Source organism: Mirounga angustirostris, unplaced genomic scaffold, assembly GCF_029215605.1.
Source record: "Mirounga angustirostris isolate CCGP_5_RB_7025 unplaced genomic scaffold, mMirAng1.0.hap1 SCAF_5, whole genome shotgun sequence".
In the NCBI taxonomy this organism is placed as follows: Eukaryota; Metazoa; Chordata; class Mammalia; order Carnivora; family Phocidae; genus Mirounga; species Mirounga angustirostris.
Window position 1 is genome coordinate 143,549,306 of NW_026991713.1, and position 23,034 is coordinate 143,572,339.

At 49.0% G+C, this 23,034-nt stretch overlaps 1 protein-coding gene and 1 long non-coding RNA gene across 2 annotated transcripts in view; one reads left to right on the forward strand and one right to left on the reverse strand.

The window, feature by feature from the left end:
* Window positions 1-23,034, forward strand: part of SEC14L5 (SEC14 like lipid binding 5) — a 39,509-nt gene that overhangs the window by 605 nt on the left and 15,870 nt on the right. The window contains exons 2-8 of the mRNA XM_045874906.3: window positions 285-399; window positions 14,931-15,080; window positions 15,424-15,555; window positions 16,801-16,929; window positions 17,584-17,776; window positions 20,717-20,829; window positions 22,831-23,020. Coding sequence (XP_045730862.1) covers window positions 337-399; window positions 14,931-15,080; window positions 15,424-15,555; window positions 16,801-16,929; window positions 17,584-17,776; window positions 20,717-20,829; window positions 22,831-23,020 — 970 coding nt within the window. The 5' untranslated portion in view covers window positions 285-336. The remainder of the gene's footprint in view (window positions 1-284; window positions 400-14,930; window positions 15,081-15,423; window positions 15,556-16,800; window positions 16,930-17,583; window positions 17,777-20,716; window positions 20,830-22,830; window positions 23,021-23,034) is intronic.
* On the reverse strand, window positions 3,676-17,733 carry LOC135364530 (uncharacterized). Its single transcript, XR_010411832.1, has 4 exons — window positions 17,608-17,733; window positions 14,318-14,812; window positions 12,586-12,782; window positions 3,676-3,801 (listed from the first exon to the last, which is right to left on the reverse strand). It is a non-coding gene; the product is annotated as an uncharacterized LOC135364530 (long non-coding RNA).

Here is a 23,034-nt window from a genome sequence, read left to right on the forward strand (position 1 = left end):
TGCGGGCCTCAGTGTGAAGGGGTGGGGACCGAGGAAAGTTTGGGTACTGATTGCTCTTTGAGGGATGAGTGTGATCTGGAGCAGTGGGTAATGGACAGGGCAGGTGTTTGGGGCCTGGCTCAGAGTAATTTGGTGATCACATCAGCCCCCTTGCTTTGAGGGCTGGGGAAATGTGTGGGTGGAACCTGAAGGGGCTGGGCCTGCCCCTTGCTTGGGGAAGCAGTGGGCAGGGTTCTTGCTTCAGGTGGAGGGAGCTGCTACCTTACCAGTCACCTGTCACCCAGGCTCTGTGCTCACTCCTACCTGGGTGGCTTCTGTTGGTGCTCCTGCAAGAACATGGTGCAGAAGTATCAGTCTCCTGTCCGCATCTACAAGTACCCATTTGAGCTGGTCATGGCGGTGAGTGACTCCTGATTCTCCAGCCCCTTGTGTGATGGTTAGAGGGACACAGGAGGTCAGCTATGCAGGAATGAGAGGAAGCCCCTCAGTCCCCCCAAATGAGAAGGAATTATTGAGCTGCTCCGCTGACCTGGTGGGTCAGGCTTCTCACTAGTGACCCCTCCACCCAGTCACCCCAGCCTTCACCACAGCCTCTGGAATCCTTGCCCACTGACCAAATCACAAGATCTTTCTTTCTTTCTCCTTGATGAAGCAGCCTTGTTCTCTCATCTCAAGCTCCTCTAACACGATATCCTTGTTTTCTAACAGAAAACAAGGATATCGTGGGCCAAGCCACTACTGTCATTTGTGTAATGCTAATAATAATAATAGTAAATATACTAATGATGATGATGGTAGCAGCCATTCACCGAGGGTTTACATGGCCAAGTCTTTACAGACATTGTTTCATTTTTCTCATTTTACCTTCACTTAACTGAAGCTTCGAAGGGTGAAGGGGTGGCCCCAAGTTCCGTGGCTGAGAAGAGGTAGAGCCAGGGCTCAGACCCATGCAGGGGGTACTCCTGAGCCATGATTTTTACCACAACACTCCCCCAGGGTCCTCCTTCTGTTTGCACACCGCTTGTCCTTTCCCTCAAGGAAGCTGAGAGGGGGCCAGTGTACAGCAAGGGCAGTCATTTTCAAGGTGGGTTCAGACTCACTCTATGTAAGTCAGGCAGCCAGTCAATTGAGGGACTAGAATTGACTCCCAAGCTCTTGGCCTCCTGAATCAATGGTCTTTGCACCAAGGGGCAGGTGCTGTAAATAGGCAGATGTACCTTTCCTTCTTGGGACCATCCCTCTGCCTCTCAGAGGTCTCATTCCTTGGGGAAAAGGGAGCAATGCTATGGGCTTGTGATAGGAGTGAATGAGAAATGTGTAGCACCTCTGGCCCAATGCCTGGCACAGAGTCAGCACTCACGAAATGTGGTTGTCCCTGCTCTTCCACACAAGGTGTTATAAATGATTGTATTGAAAGTGCAAGAAACACTGGCATCCACCTGCATCCTCCCCATCCCAGCCTGGCTGCTTAACTTCAGCCATTGATTCAAGGACTTTAATATCAATTGGTACCTCTGTGGATGTGTGTCCTGCCTGATCTTATTCTACAAAGCTACCTATATATGTGTTTATAATCACATAATGGATTGTAAAGCATCTGGAGTCATTCATACATGTTGTGTTGTTATGTGCAGATGATTCCAGGGCAAGAGGCAGGGGGCAGGCCTGGGGTTGTATTGACCAGCTGGGTGACCTTGGGCAAGTTACTTAACCTCTCTGAGCCTCCATTCCCCATCTCTAAATGAGGAGTAGGTGGTTTCCAAATCCGGGCTTTGTACCATGGATTAAATGAGTTGATATATGTAAAGCTCCCAATGCAAGGTCTGGCACAGACCAAGTGCTGTTACTGTTATGGTTGTTGCTATGTGTGGCTGTGTGATGAAGGTGGGACACCCTCCCTCCCGTAATGAGGGTGGGACACCAGGGGATGATGAAGAGTCAGAAGCGCTGGGTCCTTGCTGCAGCTCTGCTGAGCTCTGGCTGTGTGCTGTTGAAAAGTTATTGAATTTCTCTGAGCTTTGGTTTCTTCATTTGTGAAATGGGGATGGTTATATGCACTTCACAGAGTTGTCATGAGGATGTTATAAATATATATATTATAATATATATTATAATGTAGGGGGAATAGGGGGGTGGGGGGCAGGTGCCCTGCAAAGAGCTTGGTCCATACCAAATAGACAATAAATGGCAACTAAATATAAATACTTGTCTTCTGTCTAAGGCTCCAGGTAGCTCACGTATTCTAAGACCCTAGGACTCATTCATTCATTCATTTAAAATAAGAGAGACACCATCCCGACCCTTCTGGAACAATCCAAGGCCCTGTGGTTTTCTACCATGAAACTGAGACAAATAACTGTAAAATGGAAAACTAATACTGTTTTATTATTGCATGAGCTTAATAAATGTAAATTTAATTTAGCATATTTAGGATTCTCAAAAATATTTACAATTATTGCACTTTAAAATAAAACACGCTGGCTAAAGTAGCACGTAAGTCTGTATAAATAAGACTAGTAAAGTATTCACATTGACTTTACTGGAGTATGTTAAGTATGTTAAGCATATTTTGTAAGCTTCCTGTTTCATAAATGAAAGGAGGACTCCCTTTACTCCCCTATCTGTTAACAGTCCCTAGGTGTTGATGCATAGAGGCTTGTGGGTACAGTAGGAAACAAAGGTTTTCAGATACTTATTATCTGTATCTGCATTAATTTATTTGTATTTCTCAAAGGGACAGCCTTGCCCATGTTTCCTTATCTTCCGTAAAATCCTTGTTGGTGAAAGGGCCCCAAACCTCTGCAATGTTACCGACAAAGCCACTTTGCCGACTGTTTACAAAAAACATCACTGTCCCCCAAATAGCTGCATAACTCAACATAACTTGCATGCTGTGTGGGCACAAAAGGGTTTTTCTGCACTTAATGTCCGTCTTTGTTTCTCAGCTAAACACTTGCCTTCAGTTTGGGTCAGATGCCAGGCAAGTTTCAGATGGACTCAGCTATTCTCAGTGCATCCGAGTGACCAGATGAGCTGGCCTTTGGTTTTTCTGTTTAACAAAACTGACTTGAGAATTGAAGCATTCCTTGCTTCAGAAGTCCACCAGGAACAAACACAAATGACTAAAACTGAACTCAGGGAATTGGTTATAAAATAGCACTGAGCCAACCTTTCTAGACTGAGCTTAAAAAATTACCCCGCCCCCCAATTTTTTTTTCTTCTTTCATTTCAAAAATTTAACTAATCCAGTGAATGGGTGTCTCTCTCCTTGGGCCAAATCCCCTGACGTGAATTTTGTTTCTGAAAGGTGGGATTCCAAGGAGCTTTGTTTTCTTCTTTCTTTTTTTTTTTTTTTTAAAGATTTTATTTATTTATTTGAGACAGAGAGAATGAGAGAGAGAGAGCACATGAGAGGGGGGAGGGTCAGAGGGAGAAGCAGACTCCCTGCCGAGCAGGGAGCCCGATGCGGGACTCGATCCCGGGACTCCAGGATCATGACCTGAGCCGAAGGCAGTCGTCCAACCAACTGAGCCACCCAGGCGCCCTGTTTTCTTCTTTCTTGATTGTATTCTGTATTATTTGGTTCAAAACAGTGAGCTCGTATTATCTTGGTAAACAGAGGGAAACAAGACAATGGAGGTAGCTGTGTATCCAAGGTTGGAAAGGGTCTTTGGTCCCTTTGTGTGTGGGGTCCCAGAAGGTGGTGGTGGGGTCTTTGTGCAGAGAACACAAAGGCCGTGTCTTGGACTTCAGACAGTGGTCCCTTGAGCATCGAAGGCCATTCTCTGGTCAGCTTGCACCCTGTTGTGAATGGATTCTGGGTTATCTGGGCTCTCCTCCCAGATGGATGGTGGTGAAGAGCCAGATCCATCCACTGGGTCCCTGCTCCAATTTCTCAGCTGGAAAATGGAGGATAATAAAGCCTCTTGCTCTACCAAGAGTGGAAGTGAGGATTGAATGAAGGGACAGGGGTGCCTGGACAGGGCCTGGCATATTGTTCATGCTGGTGAAATATTATTTAGGTTTATTGTTATTATGTATTGTTCTAACAGCTTTACTGAGTTATAAGTCACATACCCGATTAAAAGGTTCAAGTCAGTGGTTTTTAGTATTCATAGAGTTGTGTACCCATCACCACCGTCAGTTTTAGAGCATTTCATCACCCCAAAAAGAAACCCTGTGCCCATTTGCAGTCCTATCCAATCCCTACACCCTCAGCCCCTGACAACCACTAGTCTACTTTCTGTCTCTGTAGACTTGCCTATTTTTTTTTTTTAGATTTTATTTATTTATTTATTTGAGAGAGAGAGAGCAGGAGAGGGGGTAGGGTCTGAGGGAGAAGCAGACTCCCCGCCGAGCAGGGAGCCCGATGCAGGACTCGATCCCGGGACTCCAGGATCATGACCTGAGCCGAAGGCAGTCGCTTAACCAACTGAGCCACCCAGGCGCCCCTGTAGACTTGCCTATTTAGGACATTTCATGTAAGTGGAATCATAGAATATGTGGCCCTTGGTGACAGGCTTCTCTCCCTCAACATCATGTTTTCAAGGTTCATCCACGTTGTAACATGTCAGCACTTCACTCCTTCTTATGGCTGAGTCATATTTCGTTGCCTGGATAGACCACATTTGTTTTCCACTCATCAGTGGAAGGATTTTTTCCAATGTTGGCCTATTACGAATAACACCGCTATGAACACTGAGGCCCAAGTTTTTGTGTGGACATATTCCTTCCAAAGAAATCCCTGCCATGAATGGTAGTGATCATTTGTGGGTTTCGGCAAATTCTATCTTAAATGTTATTTAATAAACATGTTCACAGTGCTTATGAGGTCCCAGGCACTGTTCTGAGCCCATTCAAATATTTTTTTTAAAGATTTTATTTATTTATTTGAGAGAGAGAATGAGAGAGAGAGAGAGAGCACATGAGAGGGGGAGGGTCAGAAGGAGAAGCAGACTCCCCGCCGGGCAGGGAGCCCGATGCAGGACTCGATCCCGGGACTCCAGGATCATGACCTGAGCCGAAGGCAGTCGCTTAACCAACTGAGCCACCCAGGCGTCCTGAGCCCATTCAAATATTAAGTTGTGTACTTCTCCTAAGCACCCCAAGAGATAGGTTCTATGGGTAGCACCATTCTACTAGAGGAGGAAACTGAGAAATGGGAAGGATGAATGGATTCCCCAAGGCTACAAAGCAAACATGAAGCAGGTGGGGACAACTGCAGGCAGTTCAGCTCCAGAATTTACATTCCCAATCATGAACTCTGCCATTTCTCAGAGCTGAGGATCTCAACTCATTGGGGTGGCATCTGGGCCCAGTGAGTAGTCTGGCTGGGACAGTTATCACCAGGACTGTGTCCCAAATGCCTGCACTCCATCAGGACCGCACAAAGGGGAGCACGGTGGAACCCACAAACCCTGGCCTTCTGGTCGGGGGACAGCCAATGCTGACAGAGCCTGGCAGAGGTTACCTACCAGATGCTCTGTGTGCCCAGCCCTTGAGGCCCGCTCAGAGGCAGGAATTTTCATAGCAGCCTTGGCTGCAGTGGGAGGGAAAATTAAGGTTTTCAGAGGGTATGGAGACTATCCCCTAGTTAGTACATTCATTGGCTAGGGCTGCGTAACAATGTACCATGACTGGGTGGCTTAGAACAACAGAAATCTAGAGGCCAGCCGTCCAAGATCAAGGTGTCAGCAGGGCTGAGCCTCCTCTGAAGATACTTTGGAAGGATCTGTTCCAGGATTCTCTCCTGGCTTCTGGTAGTTGTTCAGCGTGTGCTGGCATAACTCCAACCTTCACATGGCGTATTTCCTGTGTGTGTGTGCCTCTGGGTCCAAATTTCCTTTTTTATAAGGAAGGACACCAGTCATATTGGATTTATAAATACACTCTAGTGACCTCATTTTAACCTGATTACCTCTGTAAAGACCCTCTTTTCAAATAAGGGCACATCCAACATACCTTTTCTGGGGGGACATAATTCAGCCCATTATGCTCAGTAAATGGCATCATCAGTAAATGACAGAGATTTGAATTTAGGGGAATCTGACCCCATAGCCTGTGCTCACAGCCAGACATTCCAGATTCGGGCACTGATGTTCCGTAAACACTTGTGCACCAGTGGCCACAGCGGTTTCAGGAATGACCTGGCTGCCTCTTGTCCGGGCACTGCCCTGGGATCCCAGTGGGGCTCTCAAGCCCCGTGACTTCAGCTCATCTCAGATTCTGCAAATCCAAAGAAGGAAGATGGCTTGGAGTAGAATTTCCTTAGCAATAGGCTTTTCACACAGAGGAAGGGTTATGGAGGTGAGAGCTGTCATCAGCAATTAAGTGTTAAAATATTTAAAGACCTGGCCTTTTGTATTGAAAACAGCTTGTAATTTAGCGAATGAATTATTAATAAGGAGCAGCATCTAGAGGTAAATCCTTGCAGCTCAGGCCAGGGCAGTTACAGTTGGACCCGTTGTTATGGGCATAGTTTTAATAAAGCAGCAGGGGCCTTATTTAAATGAGTTTAAATTAGTTCCCTGGAGCCCATCATCTGATCCTGTTGCTAACAGATTAAGGGAAGTGACATCTTCCATCCTGGATTTCTTACGGGGATCTGACGCATTCTGATTTGGGCTGGGAGAACAGAGGCGATCCACTGCCCAGCAAAGTGATCGTATGATTTCAGAAGCAAATTTTAGGTCCTCACTCATTAGTTTATGCAAATACTAATTCACACATGTGTTCGTGTATGCATCCTCTGAATACTTATTGAATTTCACTGTGTGCTAAGCAGCACGCTAGGTGTAGGGGCTACAACATAGTGGATTCCTAGCACTTTTTGAAATGCATCATGATTCTGTGCGCTTGCTTCCTTGCTTGTTTATATGGGTCTTTCTCATTAAATTAAGCTTCAGGAAGGCAGGAACGATGTCTTTGTTCTGGTTCTCCTGACACCATCCCTTCCTGCCCTCATGGAGCTTGTAGTGGGGTGTGTGTGTGTATGTGTGTGTGTGTGTGTTTCTGAGAGAGAGAGAGAGAGAGAGAGAGAGAGAGGAGAGAGGAACCGGGCAAATGCCATGTAGAGTGATTCCTAATAGGGAATGCACAGGGTGTTGTAGGAACACGGGGGAGGGCCCATTGATTGTCAGCTGAAGGTCTTTTAGGTCCTTCAGGCTGAGCCTTGCCAAGGGCAGGAGGGTCCACTTTATGCAGAGAAGGAGACCTTCTCTCTGAAGGAATAAATGTGGCTCATCTGGGCTCCAGTGTGAGTTAGAAAGTGATTGGCAGGGTCAGTTTGTCTGTTCAAGGACCTTGGGAGCTTTGGAAGGCTTTAAGCCGAGTGACATGATCAGATTTAGGGTTTAAATGGATCGGAGGGGGTTTTCAATCCCAGAGGCCTGGAGAACGTGGGGAAGCAGAGGTGACAGAGGCTGGGCACATTCCGGAGACACTTGAAAAATCTCAAATAGTGTTTCCCTCCCATCGAGATCCTGACATACCTCTAAATGTCAAGACGCTCTGGGCTGGCCTCCCTGCCTCCCAGTCCCTCCCTGAGCCATCAAGGGCACCAGCTGATCCTGGAAGTTTGTGGGTACAGAGTGTGTTCAGAGGAGGAGAGTTTCCTCCAACCTGCTCCCCGTGCGTGGGTGAGAATCCACAGCAGGTTTTTTTGTGCAGTTGTGGGGCGGGGCGACCAGCCTATGCGTTCCACCCCCCAGTGCTGGAGAAGCCAGGCGTTCTGATGGTGTGACCTCCCGAGGCAGAGACACAGTCCTGGCCAGGGCAGAGGGACATCCAGATCTGATTCATGCAAAGAAAGGATAGAATAGGAAGGAATAATACCTCGGCCCCATTAACAGCACCCCATGCTGCAGCCTCAGTCAGGACTGGGAAATTGAAAAACAGGCAGAATTGTTCCCTGGCCCCTTGTTCGGGGCTGATTCATCGGCCAAGAGCGGCGGCTGCATGGCTCTCGTGACCATAGGCGGGAACTACTCAGGCATTTATTCATGTGTGCAGTCGGCACCTGCAAGGACTCAGCTGTGTGCAGGTGGAGCGTAAACAGCAATCCACAGGCACAGGTTACCTGCTGGGCCTGCCGCAGTGTACTGGCAGGTGTCTGGGGAGATGAGGGTCCTGTGCTGCTCCACCTGCTCTTACAGGTAGATCTATGTCAATGGTTCCAACTTCCTGCTTTCTTTCCCCAGCACCTGCTCCTCCCTCCCTCCCAGCCTCCTTTCTTTCCTTCCTTCCTTCCTTCCTTCCTTCAGCGAATATGGGCCGGGCTTCTAGAGCATCCCAGGTGTTGTACAAGGACACTGGGGAATCCAGTGGTGAAGAAAACAGGCATAGAGACAGAGGTGTTGACTAAAAACAAACACACAGACATGATATTCTACTCCAAATCACGGCCAGTGCTCCTGGCAGGGCTATAAACCACCCAGGAGATGGGGCTTACTCTTTTTTTTTTTTCCAAAAAAACTGTGGTAAAATATACATAATGCAAAATTTCCCATTTTAACCATTTTTAGGTGTACAGTTCAGTTCAGCATTAAACGCATTCATAGTGTTGTGCAGTGCTCACCACCATCTAACCCCAGAACTCTTTCGTCTTCCCAAACTGACACCCTGCCCCCATTAAACACCAACTCCCCGTCCCTCCTGCCCCTCCCAGCCCCTGGCGTCCACCCTTCTGCTCTCTGCCAGGGAATCTGACTATTCTAGGACCTCATACAAGTGGAACCATGCAGTATGTGTCCTTTTGCGTCTGGCTTCTTTCACTGAGCGTGATGTCTTTAAGGTTCATCCATGTGGTAGCAGGTGTCCGTGCTGCCTTCCTTTTTATGGCTGAATCATAGTCCCCTGTATGGATGGACCACATTTTGTTTATCCACGCATCCGTCAAAGGACACTTGGGATGTTTCTACCGTTTGGCTACTGTGCATGATTCTGTACAAACATCTGTTCCTCTCGTCAATGTAAAAGTCTATGATGTCATGTCTGGCACTGCGCTCTGTGCCTTAAACGTATTATCTACCTTTAGTCTTTACTGCAGTCCTTACAAAGTAGGTATCACCATCATTCTCATTATCTTCTCTCTCTCTTTCTTTTTTTCCAAGAGAACTGAGTCTCAAAAGGTTGAGCTGGCAAGGGGCAGAGGCAGCATCTAAACCCCATGCTCTGCTTCTGCCGTGCCACCCACACCCGAGCCTTGCCCCCTTGCTGTGTCCAGGTGCCCCGGCTGCAGGGTCCTTCCGCCTCTTTGTCTCCATCTTTTGCCTCCCCCGAGCTGGCTTTGACTACACTAGCAGCAGGTTATCTAGCTACAGGACTCTCCAGGCATACCCGTTTTTATAGATTGTATCCAGCAGTCAAACAGCTCCAGTGGTGTGTTGTCCTGGTTCTACCACGCCCGCTACCCTTCATCGGCCAGGGTGACACTGTTGTCATCAGATGTTTGATGTCTCATCCCCTAAACTCTAGCTAAGCAACTTGGCCAAAACTGGGGGGAATCCATATGGTAGAATATGGTTCAGCCATGAAAAGGAATGAGGCACTGACACCTGCCACAACGCGGATGAGCCTTGAAAACACGATGCCAAGTGAGAGAAGCCAGACGCAAAAGGCCACATACTGTATGATTCCACTCCCATGGAATGTCCAGAAACAGCAAATCTGCCGAGATCGGAAGTGGATTAGTGGTTGCCTAGGGCCGGGGTAGGGGCACTAGGGGTTGGCTGTAATGGGTAGGGAATTTCTTTTTGGAGTGATGGCATGTTCTGGAACTAGATGGTGGTGATGGATGTACAACTTTGTGAATGTGCTAAAACCCACAGAATCAAACACTTTAAAAGGGTGCATTTTAGGGGCTCCTGGGTGACTCAGTCGGTTAAGCATCTGCCTTCGGCTCAGGTCATGATCTCAGGGTCCTGGGATCTACTCTTGCCTCGGGGCTCCCTGCTTAGCAGGGAAGCCTGCTTCTCCCTCTGCTGCTCCCCCTGCTGTGCTCTCTCTCTCTTGCTCTCTCTCAAGTAAAAAAATAAAATGTTTTTAAAAAGGGTGCATTTTATGGTATGAGAATTCTATCTCACTTTTTAAAAAAGTTGGGGGAGCTGAGAGGATTTATACTCGTCAATCCTGGGGTCTCCCAGGGTCATCAAGAAAGGCTCCTGAGGAGTGTGACTGGAGGTGTGTGCCTCGTGTGAGGTCATACAGTGCTCAGTGCCCCGAATCCAGCCTGCAGCATGGAAAGGGAAGGCAAAGTACTGCACCAGAGTACGTTAGTGCAGTTTGGATCTTCTTTCCACACTCTTGGTGGAAGGTTTGGGGTAAGCAGCTTCCAGCTTTTTTTGAATTTGCATGAGGAAGAGCAGGAAGGAAGGAGGGGTGGGGGAGGAGGGAGCAGCTGTCAAGTGATTAGCAGAAATAGCTTTTCTGTACTTTATAGAATCTCACTCTTTTTTAAAATTTAAATTTATTTAACAAATGCTTATGTAGAACGAACCATGTGCTAGGCACTGTTCTCAGCACTTTACAAAAACGGACTCCTTTATTCCCCCCCACACATCCCACCACTCAGCAAGGTAGCTACTTCTCTTATTCTCCTAACAAACGAGCACATTAAGGAACTGAGAGCCTGATGACGCTTTCAAGGCCACACAGTTGGTAAGAAACAGAGCAGAGATTTGGACCCAGAGTCCGTGCCCTTAATGGGTATGGGATGCTGTCATTCACTCATTCATCATGTAAATGCCTACTGAGATGCTGTCATTCACTTATTCATCATGTAAATGCCTACTGAGTGTTGACTGTGTCATTTTGACAAGCCCTGGGGATTTGGTGGGAGGAGGAGAAGCTCCCTGCCACGGGCCGATGACTTCTTGTCAGCAGGTGTGACGCACAAATGAAGGAAACGGTACAACCAGGTGCTCACTGGGAGTGAATTACTTTACAGATGAGCCTGAAGGGAGACAAGGGGACGTGCCTGTGTTCGAGGCTGCCCAGCTGGAGGTAGGCAGGTCTGGCTAGGAGTCCAGCTGCCCATCTCCACATGCTAAGTGTGTCACTGTGGATTTTTACAGGACGGAGGCGCATGGGAGGCAGTCAACAGAAGTTTCCACTAGTCTCTGCCTACCCCAGCTGCGGCCCTGCATGGGCGGGTTCTGGGCCTTGGACCAGCTTCCTTTCTGAGTGAGGAGGCTTGGGTGTCCCTCTCTAGCCACCTGGCAGAAGGGCTGTAACTGAATCCTTCTGCTACCTTGTGTTCCTGGGGAGGGGCGGGGAGGCAACCATGTGCTTGTTCAGCACAGAGAAGCTCAGGCATGATTTGTTGGGACAGGAGCCCGTGGGGAGGATCCTGTGGACTGTTCGGTCCTATAAGACCCTGTGATGTGCCAAAGGCAAATGTACCCCTGATTCATTGGTTTTAGGCCAGCAGGACTCAGTATTTCCAAACTATTGACACTTGTGATGTAATGAAAATCCCCTGAGAGGCAGGACAGGGTGGTTCAGGGCTGGGGTCTGGGTCAGATGGGCCTATGCTCCAGCCCCACCACTTACTGACTGTGTGATGCCTTCCCAAGCCTCAACTTGCCTATCTGTAAAATGGGGAAATACTAGTTTCCATCTTCGGGCACCATACAAATAAATGATGCGGTTAGTGCCCCGTAAACGTCAGTAGCAACAATGTCTGACACTGGGCCTCACAACCCCGGGGACTTTCTGGCAGGAGATATAGCCCTGGGATGGACTCTTCATTTAGGGGCCCCTGCCTTCCAGATGGGACCTGAGCTCTGACCCGCTCCCCGCTCCAATGCTTGGCCTAGCTCCATCGTTGCTACTTGAGGAAGGTAGCACCTTCCCTTTCAGGGTCAGGGAAAGCTGTGCCCCAGCAGCCTCTGCTGCCCACCAGCCCTCCGCCCTCCGCCCTCCACTGTTATCTGGTGGCTCCAGATGGAGCTCTTCTACCCAGAGCTTTGTTACAACAGGAAGTCAGCCTGGTGAAGCTCAGTTGGATGCTCTGTCTCCACAGCCTGTCATTCCCCTCTGGGGACACCTTTCTTGGGGGCTTTTTGGATCATCGACAAGTTTAAATTATTTTTTTCTTTGCCTGTGGGCATTTATTAGTCCTGCTGTGTGCCAAGAGCTGAGACAGACACGTATGAGGTTAGTGCTGTGGAAAAAGCATGCAGCCCAGGCCTTCAGCACGCCACATGCAAGCTAGGATCAGCTGAAGGGTGTGATAAATGGTATCAAGGAAACGAATACGCTAAAAGTACAGAATAGGGAAGGAGGCAGCTTTGCAGGGGAGAAGGTGGGGGAAGATGTCCCAGGAAGAGGGACTAGCACGGATGAGTCCCTGAAGCCAGAGCATCTCCTTAGCCCCCAATCCAGGTCTCTTTACCCTCTGGAAGCCCCAGTTACTCAGGCCTCCCTCCTCCTTCACTGTCAAGTAAAGTGATTAGTGGTCCAAGGAGAGGGAACAGCTCATGCAAAGGCCCTGTGGTGGGAACAGATGGTAGGTGCATTAGTGTCCTGGGGCTGACATTTAAAAGTACCACAAACTGGGTGGCTTAAACAGCAGAAACGTTTTACCTCACAGTCCGAAGGCCTGAAGTCTGAAATCAAGGTGTTGGCGGGATTGGTTCCTTTGAGGGCTTGAGGGAGAATCTGCTCCATGCCTTTCTACTAGCTTCTGGTGTTGCTGGTAATCGTTGGCATTCCTTGGCTTATAGAGGAATCACCCAGACCTGTGCCTTCATCTTCACATGATGTTTTTCCTGTATGAGTGTCTGTGACCAAATTTCCCCTTTTTATAAGGACATCAGCCATATTGGATTAGAGATCTGCTCCCCTCCCCCACTCCAGTATGACTTCATCTTAACTAATTACATTTACAAGCACCTATTTCCAGATAAGGTCACATTCAGAGAAACTAGGTAGGACACATGGATTTTGTTGGGGGGTGGTTGGTGCACAACTGAACCCATAAAAATGTGTTCTAGAAACAGCAAGGCTGGCATGGCTGGAGCAGAGTGAAGGTGGCTGGTGGCAGAGATTGCCTGGGACCTGGTGGGCCACAGTTATGGAGTGTGGGACATGTTCCGGGCATCTGGGCCTGTTCTGAGTATGTCATTTCATCTGGGAAGCAGGAGAGACTCTACAGTTAGAGGGAGTGCAGAAACTCAGGGGCAGTGTGGCCATGAGCGAGTAGGAGTTGAAGTACTAAAGGTGGAGAAGGGGGAAATCGTGATCACTCGGCCCTGGGGACGATGCCTGGCTGTTTCCCAGGTGCCCAGAAGAGCAAAGCCCTCCCGAGGGAATGAAGACTGGGCCACGCTGGGATTCAAATCCAGGTTTACCAGTTTTCACTGTGTGACCTTGGGTAAGTTACTTAGCCTCTCTGTGTTCCAGTTCTTTCATTTGTCAAATGGGGATGCCACCCCATTTTACAGAAGAGGAAACAGGGGCTCACGAGGCCACTCAGTGAGAAAGTAGCAGAGACATGAACTGAGCCTGTCCAATTCTGAGCCATGCACCCCTTTCCCTCGACATACTTTAAAAAAATGTCAGCATCCCTCTTCCTACAGTGGAGGGGAGCCCAAGCTGGCTCCTCTGGCTCCCTCCTACATTTGGTGACAAGGGAGTACTCAGATATGGCTGATAGGGAGCTGTCTGCGGTTCTTGCAAACCTGTGCTCTGCTGTCGTTTGAGTCTTGTTGCCTGGAGAATGAAAATTCTGGTTGCTTTAAATGAGCCAGGCTCTGCATAAGTAGCCAGCCTGGTTTCATACTCTGGGAGGCAAATTTGGTATGTACCCATTTTCCAGATGGTGAAAGAGGCTTAGAGGAGGAAAGGACTTGCCTCTCTTGGGAGGAGGTGGAGCTGAGCCTCACACCCTTGCAGCTGGCCCACCACCACAGGATCTGCCCACTCTGTTATGCAGCTCTGTCCTCAGCGGGCAAATGTCTGCTCGCCATGCACCCTCCGCTGGGGAACAAGGGCTCCTTATTCCAGCCCTGCTGTGTCTGCTGCATCTGTACAAGACAGCCAGGCTCAACATACGGCAGGAAGACACACTGGGCTGGCCTTGTGGGGCCTGGGGTGACACCAAGGGCACCGGGCACCGTTCCATTTCTTCTTGCCCCCACCCCCCTCTGCCCTTCTGAGCTGGGAGGAGCCCTGAGGGATGGGGGAGGAGGCGCTGTCCTCAGATGCCCACACTATTTTTGGAGCTGCTTTGATCCCGATTTCCTGGCACATGGGCTGTGACAGGCGCTTGGAGCAGACCCCACTTGGATACAGTCAGCCATGGATGAGGGCTTACCCCACAGTGGCTCTTTCCCTGGCAATTCCGGAACTGGGCACAGACTCCCGTCCTCCAATCTGGAGGCCTTTTATTTCTTTTACTTCCTAACTGCCAGGACTAGAACTTCCAGGACAATGTTGAGCAGACGTTGCCTTGTTCCCGATCTCAGGGGGAAAGGATTCCATCTTCTAGCATTGAGCATGATGCTGACTGTGATTTATCAGCTTGAGGAAGTTCCCTCCTATTCTTCGCTTGTTCAGTGTTTTTGTCACGAAGAGGTGCTGGATTATGTCAAGTGTTTTTTCCTGAAAGATGCCTTCTTTTGAAATGTCCCAGGCAAGCCCACACTTCTGAGGTTGAAATCTCAAACGCAGGGCCAAAGAGTGAAATGCCAAATCATTGCTCATGCACTCGTGTGTCACGGCTCTGAGACAGGTGTTAAAATGATGTCTTGTTGGTGAAACAGCAGTGGTCACTGCTCTTATCTTAGGCCAGGAATTCACATTTCTGCTCCTATAAATGAGACAACAGCCCAGCAGGAGGGAGGGGGGTTGAGCTGCAGGCCTCAGCTGGCAGTGGGCCCCTCTGGGGCCACCAGCCCCCTTGGCACTCACTCCCGCTCTGCCCCCAGGCCTATGAGAAGCGCTTCCCCACCTGCCCGCAGATCCCCGTCTTCCTGGGCAGTGAGGTCCTGCGCGAGTCCCGCAGCCCCGACGGGGCGGTGCACGTGGTGGAGAGGAGCTGCAGGCTGCGCGTGGAGGCCCCACGGCTGCTGCGGAAGGTGGGCGGGGAGGAGGGTCCCAGGGGCTGGGGGGTGCGGAGGAGGGGACCCGGAAGGGGTGTGGGGGACCTGGGGGCGGGTTCAGGTGGGGGACGGAGTGTGTGTGTGTAGGTGCCGGTATGGCGGTATGGCGTACTGGGGTGGAGGGCTGGTCTGGGAAGGACCAAGCCCTAGGGATTGATTGATGGGCTGGGGACTAGGGCCTCGGCTGGTGGGCAGGCGTCGGGTGTGGGGGTGGAGGGCGTGGTACAGGATCCGGGCCAGCTGGTGGGCAGGCCAGCCGGGTCTCGGCGAAATCTCCATATCCTGCAGGCCCCCCCCCCCCACTGTCCTTCCCTTGCAGATTGCGGGTGTTGAGCACGTGGTCTTCGTGCAGAGAAACGTGTTGAACTGGAGGGAGAGGACCCTCCTCATCGAAGCCCGCAACGAGACCTTCGCCAGCCGCGTGGTGGTCAATGAAAGCTGCAGCTACACCGTGAGCCTGCACCCCCAGACCTTGCATCAGCCTAGATCCCCCTCCTCTGCCCCCAGGGCCTTGGCCTTTACAAGATGCAGGACACTGGCTTCCATCTGCAATTCAGATACACAGATGATACTTTTTTGTTCGTTTAAATAATCTCAAGTATTGCTTGGGACATACTTAACAAAGTATTATTCACTGTTTATCTGAAATTCAAATGTGGCATCCTGTATTTTGTTGGCAAAACCTGGCAACCTGCCTCCCTCTTCCTTTTCTCTCTCTCCTTTCCTTCCTCCATGAAACGCACCCTCATTTACAGTTTCTTCATCTGTTTTAAAATGGGGTTAATGATTGCACCTATCACATAGGTTGTGTTGAGGATTAAAGGAAGTGAACTATCCAAACCCCTTAGGAGAGTGCCTGGCACATACTAAGCCCCCCGTAGGTGTGTTACCTTTTTTTTTTTTTAAAAGATTTTATTTATTTATTTCACAGAGAGAGAGAGCGAGAGCAGGAACACAAGCAGGGGCAGAGAGAGAGGGAGAAGCAGGCTTCCCGCTGAGCAGGGAGCCTGATGCGGGGCTTGATCCCAGGACCCTGGCATCATGACCTAAGCCCAAGGCAGACGCTTAACAACTGAGTGGGTGGCAGCTTTTTATAAATCATTTTTAGTGCAGTATTTCTCAGAGTGAGTTCAGCCAACAGATGAATCAGCATCACCAAAGCTGCTTGGGAAATGCTTGTTTTCAGGCCCCGCCCTGGACCCATTCGGCCTAGGAACCTGCACATTTAACAGACTTCCGGGTCATGTTTCTGCCCACGGAAGTTTGAGAAGTACTAAGCCTGGGTTTGCGTAATAGCTGTGTCAACAAAGTTTGTCCTTGCTTTTATATATGTATATATTATATATAAATATATAACATAATACGTACTTTAAAATATATATCTAGAATATATACTAATTATGTTTAACTTGCTTATATATAATTGTATGTTAAATATATTACTCATTTAAATATATTATTATATATCAGTTTTTAAGGGAGAGGCATGCAGACACCAGACCCACTTTCTCCCATCCTCTCATGAGAAGGCTCTTTGTTCTCTAACACTTTCCATTGTTCTCTGGGTGGGGCTCTAGGTGCTGTCTGCTGTCTGCTCTGCCTGGGCCCACATCACCAAGAGAGCCCCTGGGGCGGGGGGGGTGGGCGCGGCATCCCCCACACTGAGACCTTGTCATCACCCCTGCCTGGCTTTCAGGTCCACCCTGAGAATGAAGAGTGGACTTGCTTTGAGCAATGTGCCTCGCTCGACATCCGGTCCTTCTTTGGCTTCGAAAATGCCCTGGAGAAGATCGCCATGAAACAGTACACAGCCAACGTCAAGAGGGTAAGGGGTGGGCTCCTGTGTCAGTCACAAGGAGGAAGGTACACAAAACCCGCTCTACCACCTGACAACCCAAGTGACATCGAGCAAGATCAATCCTTAACCTTCCTTGGCCTCAGTCTTCTCATCCATAGAATGGGTATCCTAATAATGACCATAACACACAAGATAGTGAGTGGAAACTATCCGGCCTGTAATGGAGGCACCATAATCATTATCCTGAAGCCCCCTGATGTTTGGGGCTTCTGTAGTGAACTCTGAACAGAGGAAGAGCTTTCTGTGGTGCTTTGTCCTGGTTAAAATGGTTGCTGTGTAAAGATCTCAGACCCATCACTGAGGAGAGAAGCCTGTTTGTGTAATGAAACAGCTGAAATTCATTTTAATGATATATTTTATCCAACGTGTTATCCATAGAAAACTTATTAATGAACTATTTTACATTTTTTTCTTCTGTACTAACTCTTGGAAATCCTATTTCTATTTGACACTCACCGCACATCTCCATTCGGACCAGCCACATTTCAACTGCTCAATAGCCATGTGTCAGGGCTGGGACTGCAGCCAGATGAGGGTGACGCCCAGGCTGACGCCCTTACCCCCCCACCCCCCGCGCTCCTGTCCTGGTGCTCACGTGCCTCTGATCTCTCTGGCTTCCAGGGGAAGGAGGTGATTGAGCATTACCTGAACGAGCTCATCTCCCAGGGCACTTCTCACATTCCCCGGTGGACGCCTGCCCCTGTCCGAGAGGAGGACGCCCGCTCTCAGGCTGGCCCGAGGGATCCTGGCTCCCTGGAGGCTGACAGGTCCGGCAGCGCCCCAGGCCCTGCTCCTGAGACAGTTCTTACAGACGGTAGGTCCCTGTGGCGGAGGCCAGCTGGCCAGCTCTGTGCCCTTGGCCACCCCTCCCCACTGCCACCCAGTCCCCAGAAGCCTGCTTAGGGTTTGCTCACTCCATGCGGGGGAGAATTGCTTCGGGTCCCCTTGGGAACGGGTCTGGGACCTGGAATGACTCAGCTTCCTCCCTTCCCCGCTGCTTTACCCTGTCTTCCTTCTGGCCCAAGAGCCAGAACTGATTTATTTCTAAATCAGGAATTGACCTGATCTGGTGCCTCAGGGCTGCCCTTTTCTCTGTTTTCCCCCTCCCCCTCAACTATTTTTAATTATATGAGTAATGCATGTTAAAAAAAAAAATTCAAATTTCTTGGAAGATGTAAATTAGGAAGTAAGACTCCTTTCTTCTCCCTCGAGGCCATAGTAGTTTTGTGTTCATATTTCCTAAAATTATCTAGGCATATATATGCACATAATATGTGCATACATACACATATATACAGGCATGCATACGTGTATAACTTATGGTGAATCAGTGAAAGCATGTTATACATTCTACTGGATGTTTTGCTTATTTTCACTTCTTAATGTTGCTTGAACAGTTTTCTGTGTCATTGCTTCTGTCTCAGCACTTTGCAGTATTTCATGGTGTGGTTGTACCATAACTTACTTATTAATAAACATTTATTGATTATTGATTATTTTTAGTTAATTTAGCTAAACTTCTAGTGATGGACATTTAGGTTTCTGTTTTTAAATTTTAATTTTATTTTTTCCCATTTGTTAAAAAATATAAATAATATAGTATATCTTTCTACTTAAGGTGGTTTTTATATTGGTATGAGTATATACATAGCATAAAATTTTTTAAGTTGAATTGTTGGGTCAAAGGTTATATGCAGCCCAAATTTTGTCAGATTTACCAATTAGGCCTACAAAGAGGTCGTACTAATCAATGTTCCCCCCAAAGTGCATAACTGTGTCTATTCCTGACCTCACCCTGGCTCCCCACAAGACTGTTACTAAATGTTTTAAACTGAGGGGTGCCTGGGTGGCTCAGTCGGTTAAGTGTCTGCCTTTGGCTCAGGTCATGATGCTCAGCAGGGGAGTCTGCTTCTCCCTCTCCCTCTGCCTCTCCACCCTCCCAACCCCCTCTCATGCATTCCATCTCTCTCTCTCTCAAATAAATAAATAAAATCTTTCAGAAAGCAAAAAGTGACCACTGGTAGATGAGTGGGGCCAAATATTATTTTCTTGTGCTTAGTGACTCCGTATTGCTTTTTTGTGAATCTCTGTTCTTGTACTTTGTTTATTTTCCTATTTGCCCAACTTATTTCTTACTGCTTTGTAAGAGCTCTTTGTACTGAAGGCAATTAGCCCTTTGTCATATTTTGTTGACATGGGAAATGTTCACAATCTAATGTTAAATTAAAAAAAAAAAAAACCCTAGGACACAAAACTACTCATACCCCATGAATTCAGTTTTAACCGTATGCATTAGTGCTCACGATGATTTAGTCTTTCCTTTGGGGCCACTGAAGTGTAGGGCTTGGCTTTCTTGGAGATATGCTATGTAACCAATAATATATCTGGGGCAGTGTTTAGGGAGAACAAAAGGCATTCATTCAACAAACATTCTGTACCAACTGTATATGCACTAGCTGGCTGTTGTGGTACGTGCACTTTTAAAATATTTTTTAAAAATTAAAACCTCCGCCCCTTCTTGTGCACATTATCCGGTGGTCATGCCCTGTGCCCTACTCATTTTGCACCAGGCTTTTCCTTCCTTGTCTGTCTGTGCTGTCCAGCAGCAGGCAGGTGCTCAGGATGGCTGGCGAGAGGCAGAGTCATGCCCCTTCCACCCTGCCCTGAATCACTGGGCCTTTGTGCTCAAGAGAAAGGGGCCTTGACAGCTGCATAGAGGCCGGAAGGATGCTGGTATCTCCTGCCCCGCCTGTGCTTTCGCCCTCATCCTCTCCACGCTCCCTTCCCATCTCACTTCGGACCACTCTGAGGCTCCCCCACTGCACCCCACCAGCATCTCTCCTGCTTCTGCTTACCCAGATGCCTACTGACCTCCAGCCCTGGACTTTTTTTGTTCGTCCTGCTACTGGTTGTGCACACATTCCATTTGTTTTCTAATTGTGCACAGAGAGAATGGGCTGTGCTCATGGCGGCTGCTCTTTGTGGACTGCCTCCCCACTGCTGAGATGCTCCCATGCTGGTGTGCCTCACCATGCCCGCATCTGCCACCCCAGCAGTTAAGAGTGGGCACCAGGACCTCCGTGTTGGAGCCCAGCCTCTAAATGCCTGCACACGCTGACCCCAAACAGCCCAATTGTGTAGGACAGGGACTGAACACTGGGGATGATCTGTGCAGCTCCCCGGCTATATTTTGGGGTCAGGGCTCTGTCAACGAAAAGCCTCAAACCCACAAGGGGGCTGGGAGGTGGGAAGACAAAAGGAACTGTATCTACTGACCATCTCTTTTATGCTGGGTGCACCACATGCATTCACTTGCTACTTAACCTCTCTTGGCCTCAGTTTTGTCTTCCATGAAGTGGGAACAGTAGTGTGCCCGCCTCACAGGCGTGTTGGGAGAGCTCACTGAGATGATGCCTGTCTAGAAACAATGAGCACATATTGTTAATATCTTCAGAGGGCAGGACAGCCCCAGGGGGTGGGAATTATCTGGATTTCCGAGGGTCAAAGGACACGTCACTTGCCATAGTGAGATCCAGGCTGGCCCTACCATGAGTTTTCAGAACCACCTTGGAAATGGTTTGGCAAGACTGGAGGATGTGGAGCCCACATGGCTGTTCTTCGGTGAAAGGGCCACTGTACTCGACGTTTCAGATCCGAGGCGGACAGTAAGGCAAGGGTTCCAGAAAGGGTAGACCATGTGGAGAAGAGAGTGGTATTGCCCTCTGGTCCTGAACTCCCCCATCTTCTCCTGCAGAGGACAAGCTGGATGCAGACTACATTGAGAGGTACCTGGGCCATCTCATGCCCGTCCAGGAGAGCTGCCTGATCCAGCTTCGGCACTGGCTGCAGGAGACCCACAAAGGCAAGGTGGGTGCAGAGCTGGGGTCTACGAAAGCATGTTCAATGACAGCTACTCACCTCAGGCACTGGGGGAGGAAGGGCCAGGTAAATACGCCGATGTAATTAGCAATCCTGGAAACTTATATTTTGCTTTCTTTTTTAATTTAAATTCAATTTAATCAACATATACTATTATTATTAATTTCAGAGGTGGAATTCAGTGATTCATCATTTGCATATAACACCCAGTGCTCATTATTTCAAGCACCCTCCTTAATGCCCGTCACCCAGTTACCCCATCCCCCCACCCATCTCCCCTGTTTTGCCTTTTTATTATGTATTGTCTCATGTATCTATAACGTGTGCTGTGCGTACCATTGATCGCGGGCTTTCTCATCCTCTGCACTGTTGACATTTGAGGCTGGACAGTTCTTTATGGGGTGGGGCTGTCCTGTGCACTGCAAGGTGCTGATTAGCATCCTGGCCTCCACCAGTAGATACCAAGAGCTCTTCTCCCCCAGGTGTGACAACCAAAAATGGCTCCAGACTCTAAGCCCCATCACATGAATGTCCATTGTACATGTAGGTCCCAAGCATGGACTTGACCTTCGGCTCTGTTGAATAAGAACTTCGAGCTTGCCCTTCCGTCCTATCCCCTCCCCACGCTGGGGTGGGGGCGGACAAGGGAGACGGGGGCAGACAGGGAGTTACTTTCCTGTTGGGCTGTGATTAACCTATCTGCCCCTGTTTTCTCATCTATAAAAGGGGGATGATGCTGGCATATGCCATCTGCACTAAATTACAAGGGACAATGCACATAAAGTGCCTAGAGTCGTGTCTGGCTCAGGATGAGCACTCAGAAAAGGGGAGCTTTCATTGGGGCTGGGTTTCCCTTGCCTGTTGCTATTTGCCTAAGGGAAGGAAGGAGAGCTGGCGGGGTCTTACCCTGTCACCTCAGCCTATTACTTAGTCTCTGGGTTCTGTGTGGTAGGAATGCAGCTTGAATCAAGGCAGAAAATAAGGAAAGGAGTATTTATTGTCTCATATACGTGTTGAGCAGGGTGTATTCATTTTCTAGGGCTGCTGAAAGAAAATGCCACAAACTGAGTGGCTCGAAACAACAGAAACTTATTCTCACAGTTCTGGAGGCCAGAAGTCTGAAATCAAGGCGTGGGCAGGGTTGGTTCCTTCTGAAGGCTCTGAGGGAGGGTCTGTGCCATGCTTCCTCCCTCCTGGTTTCTGGTGGCTGCTGCCAGTCCTTGGCTGATAGATGCGGCGCTCTAGTCTCTGCCTCCATCATCATCCCATGGCCTTCTTCCCCCAGTTTGTCCTGTGTCTGTGTCCCAATTCCCCTCCTGGAGTAGGGCCCACCTACTCCATTGTGACCTCATTTTAGCTAATTATATCAGTATAGACTCATTTCCAAATAAGGTCCCATTCTGAGGTTATGGGTGGATGTGAATTTTGAAGGAACATCATTCAGCCTCGCACAGGGGCCCATGCAACCTACCACAGGGATGTCCCGAACCAGGACTCACACATGGTCGGGACCCCTGAGCTCTTGTATCTGTTTGCCTCTGCTTCATCCCCGTCAGACTTAACTTCCCTGTTGAGCTTGGAGCTGTGGCTGCCCGTGGCTTGCAGGCTCACCTTTGCCACTGCATAGAAAGGGGTTTATGACATATTCTTCTGATTTAAATTGGGTTTAAATCTGGGTTGTGCCATCCCTGAGGCCATGAGAGTGGAGTGCTGATTGGCAACACCAGCTAAAACCAGGATGGGTGCTGGGGAGTGGGGAGGAAAAGCAGCTCCCCAAAAGAAAAGAGGTACATGAGGAGGGAGGAGCGTCAGGCAGCCCAAACTCACAGATTTTCCCTACAGTTCACCCCTAGACTGCGTCATGGTTAAGTGTATGGTCCTTTTCCCAGCTAAGTGTTTTGCAGATAAGAGAGGAGCTACTCATTCTCCATAATTTTGTCCACTGGGTTAGGGAATACCATTCTACGGGCTTTCTCCTTCTTCTCTCAGATTCCCAAAGATGAGCACATTCTCCGGTTCCTGCGGGCTCGTGACTTCCACCTGGACAAGGCCCGGGAGATGCTGTGCCAGTCCTTGAGCTGGAGAAAGCAGCACCAGGTGGATCTCCTCCTTCAGACCTGGCAACCCCCTGCCCTCCTGGAGGAATTCTATGCAGGGGGCTGGCATTACCAGGACAGAGGTGTGTCCCTTTAC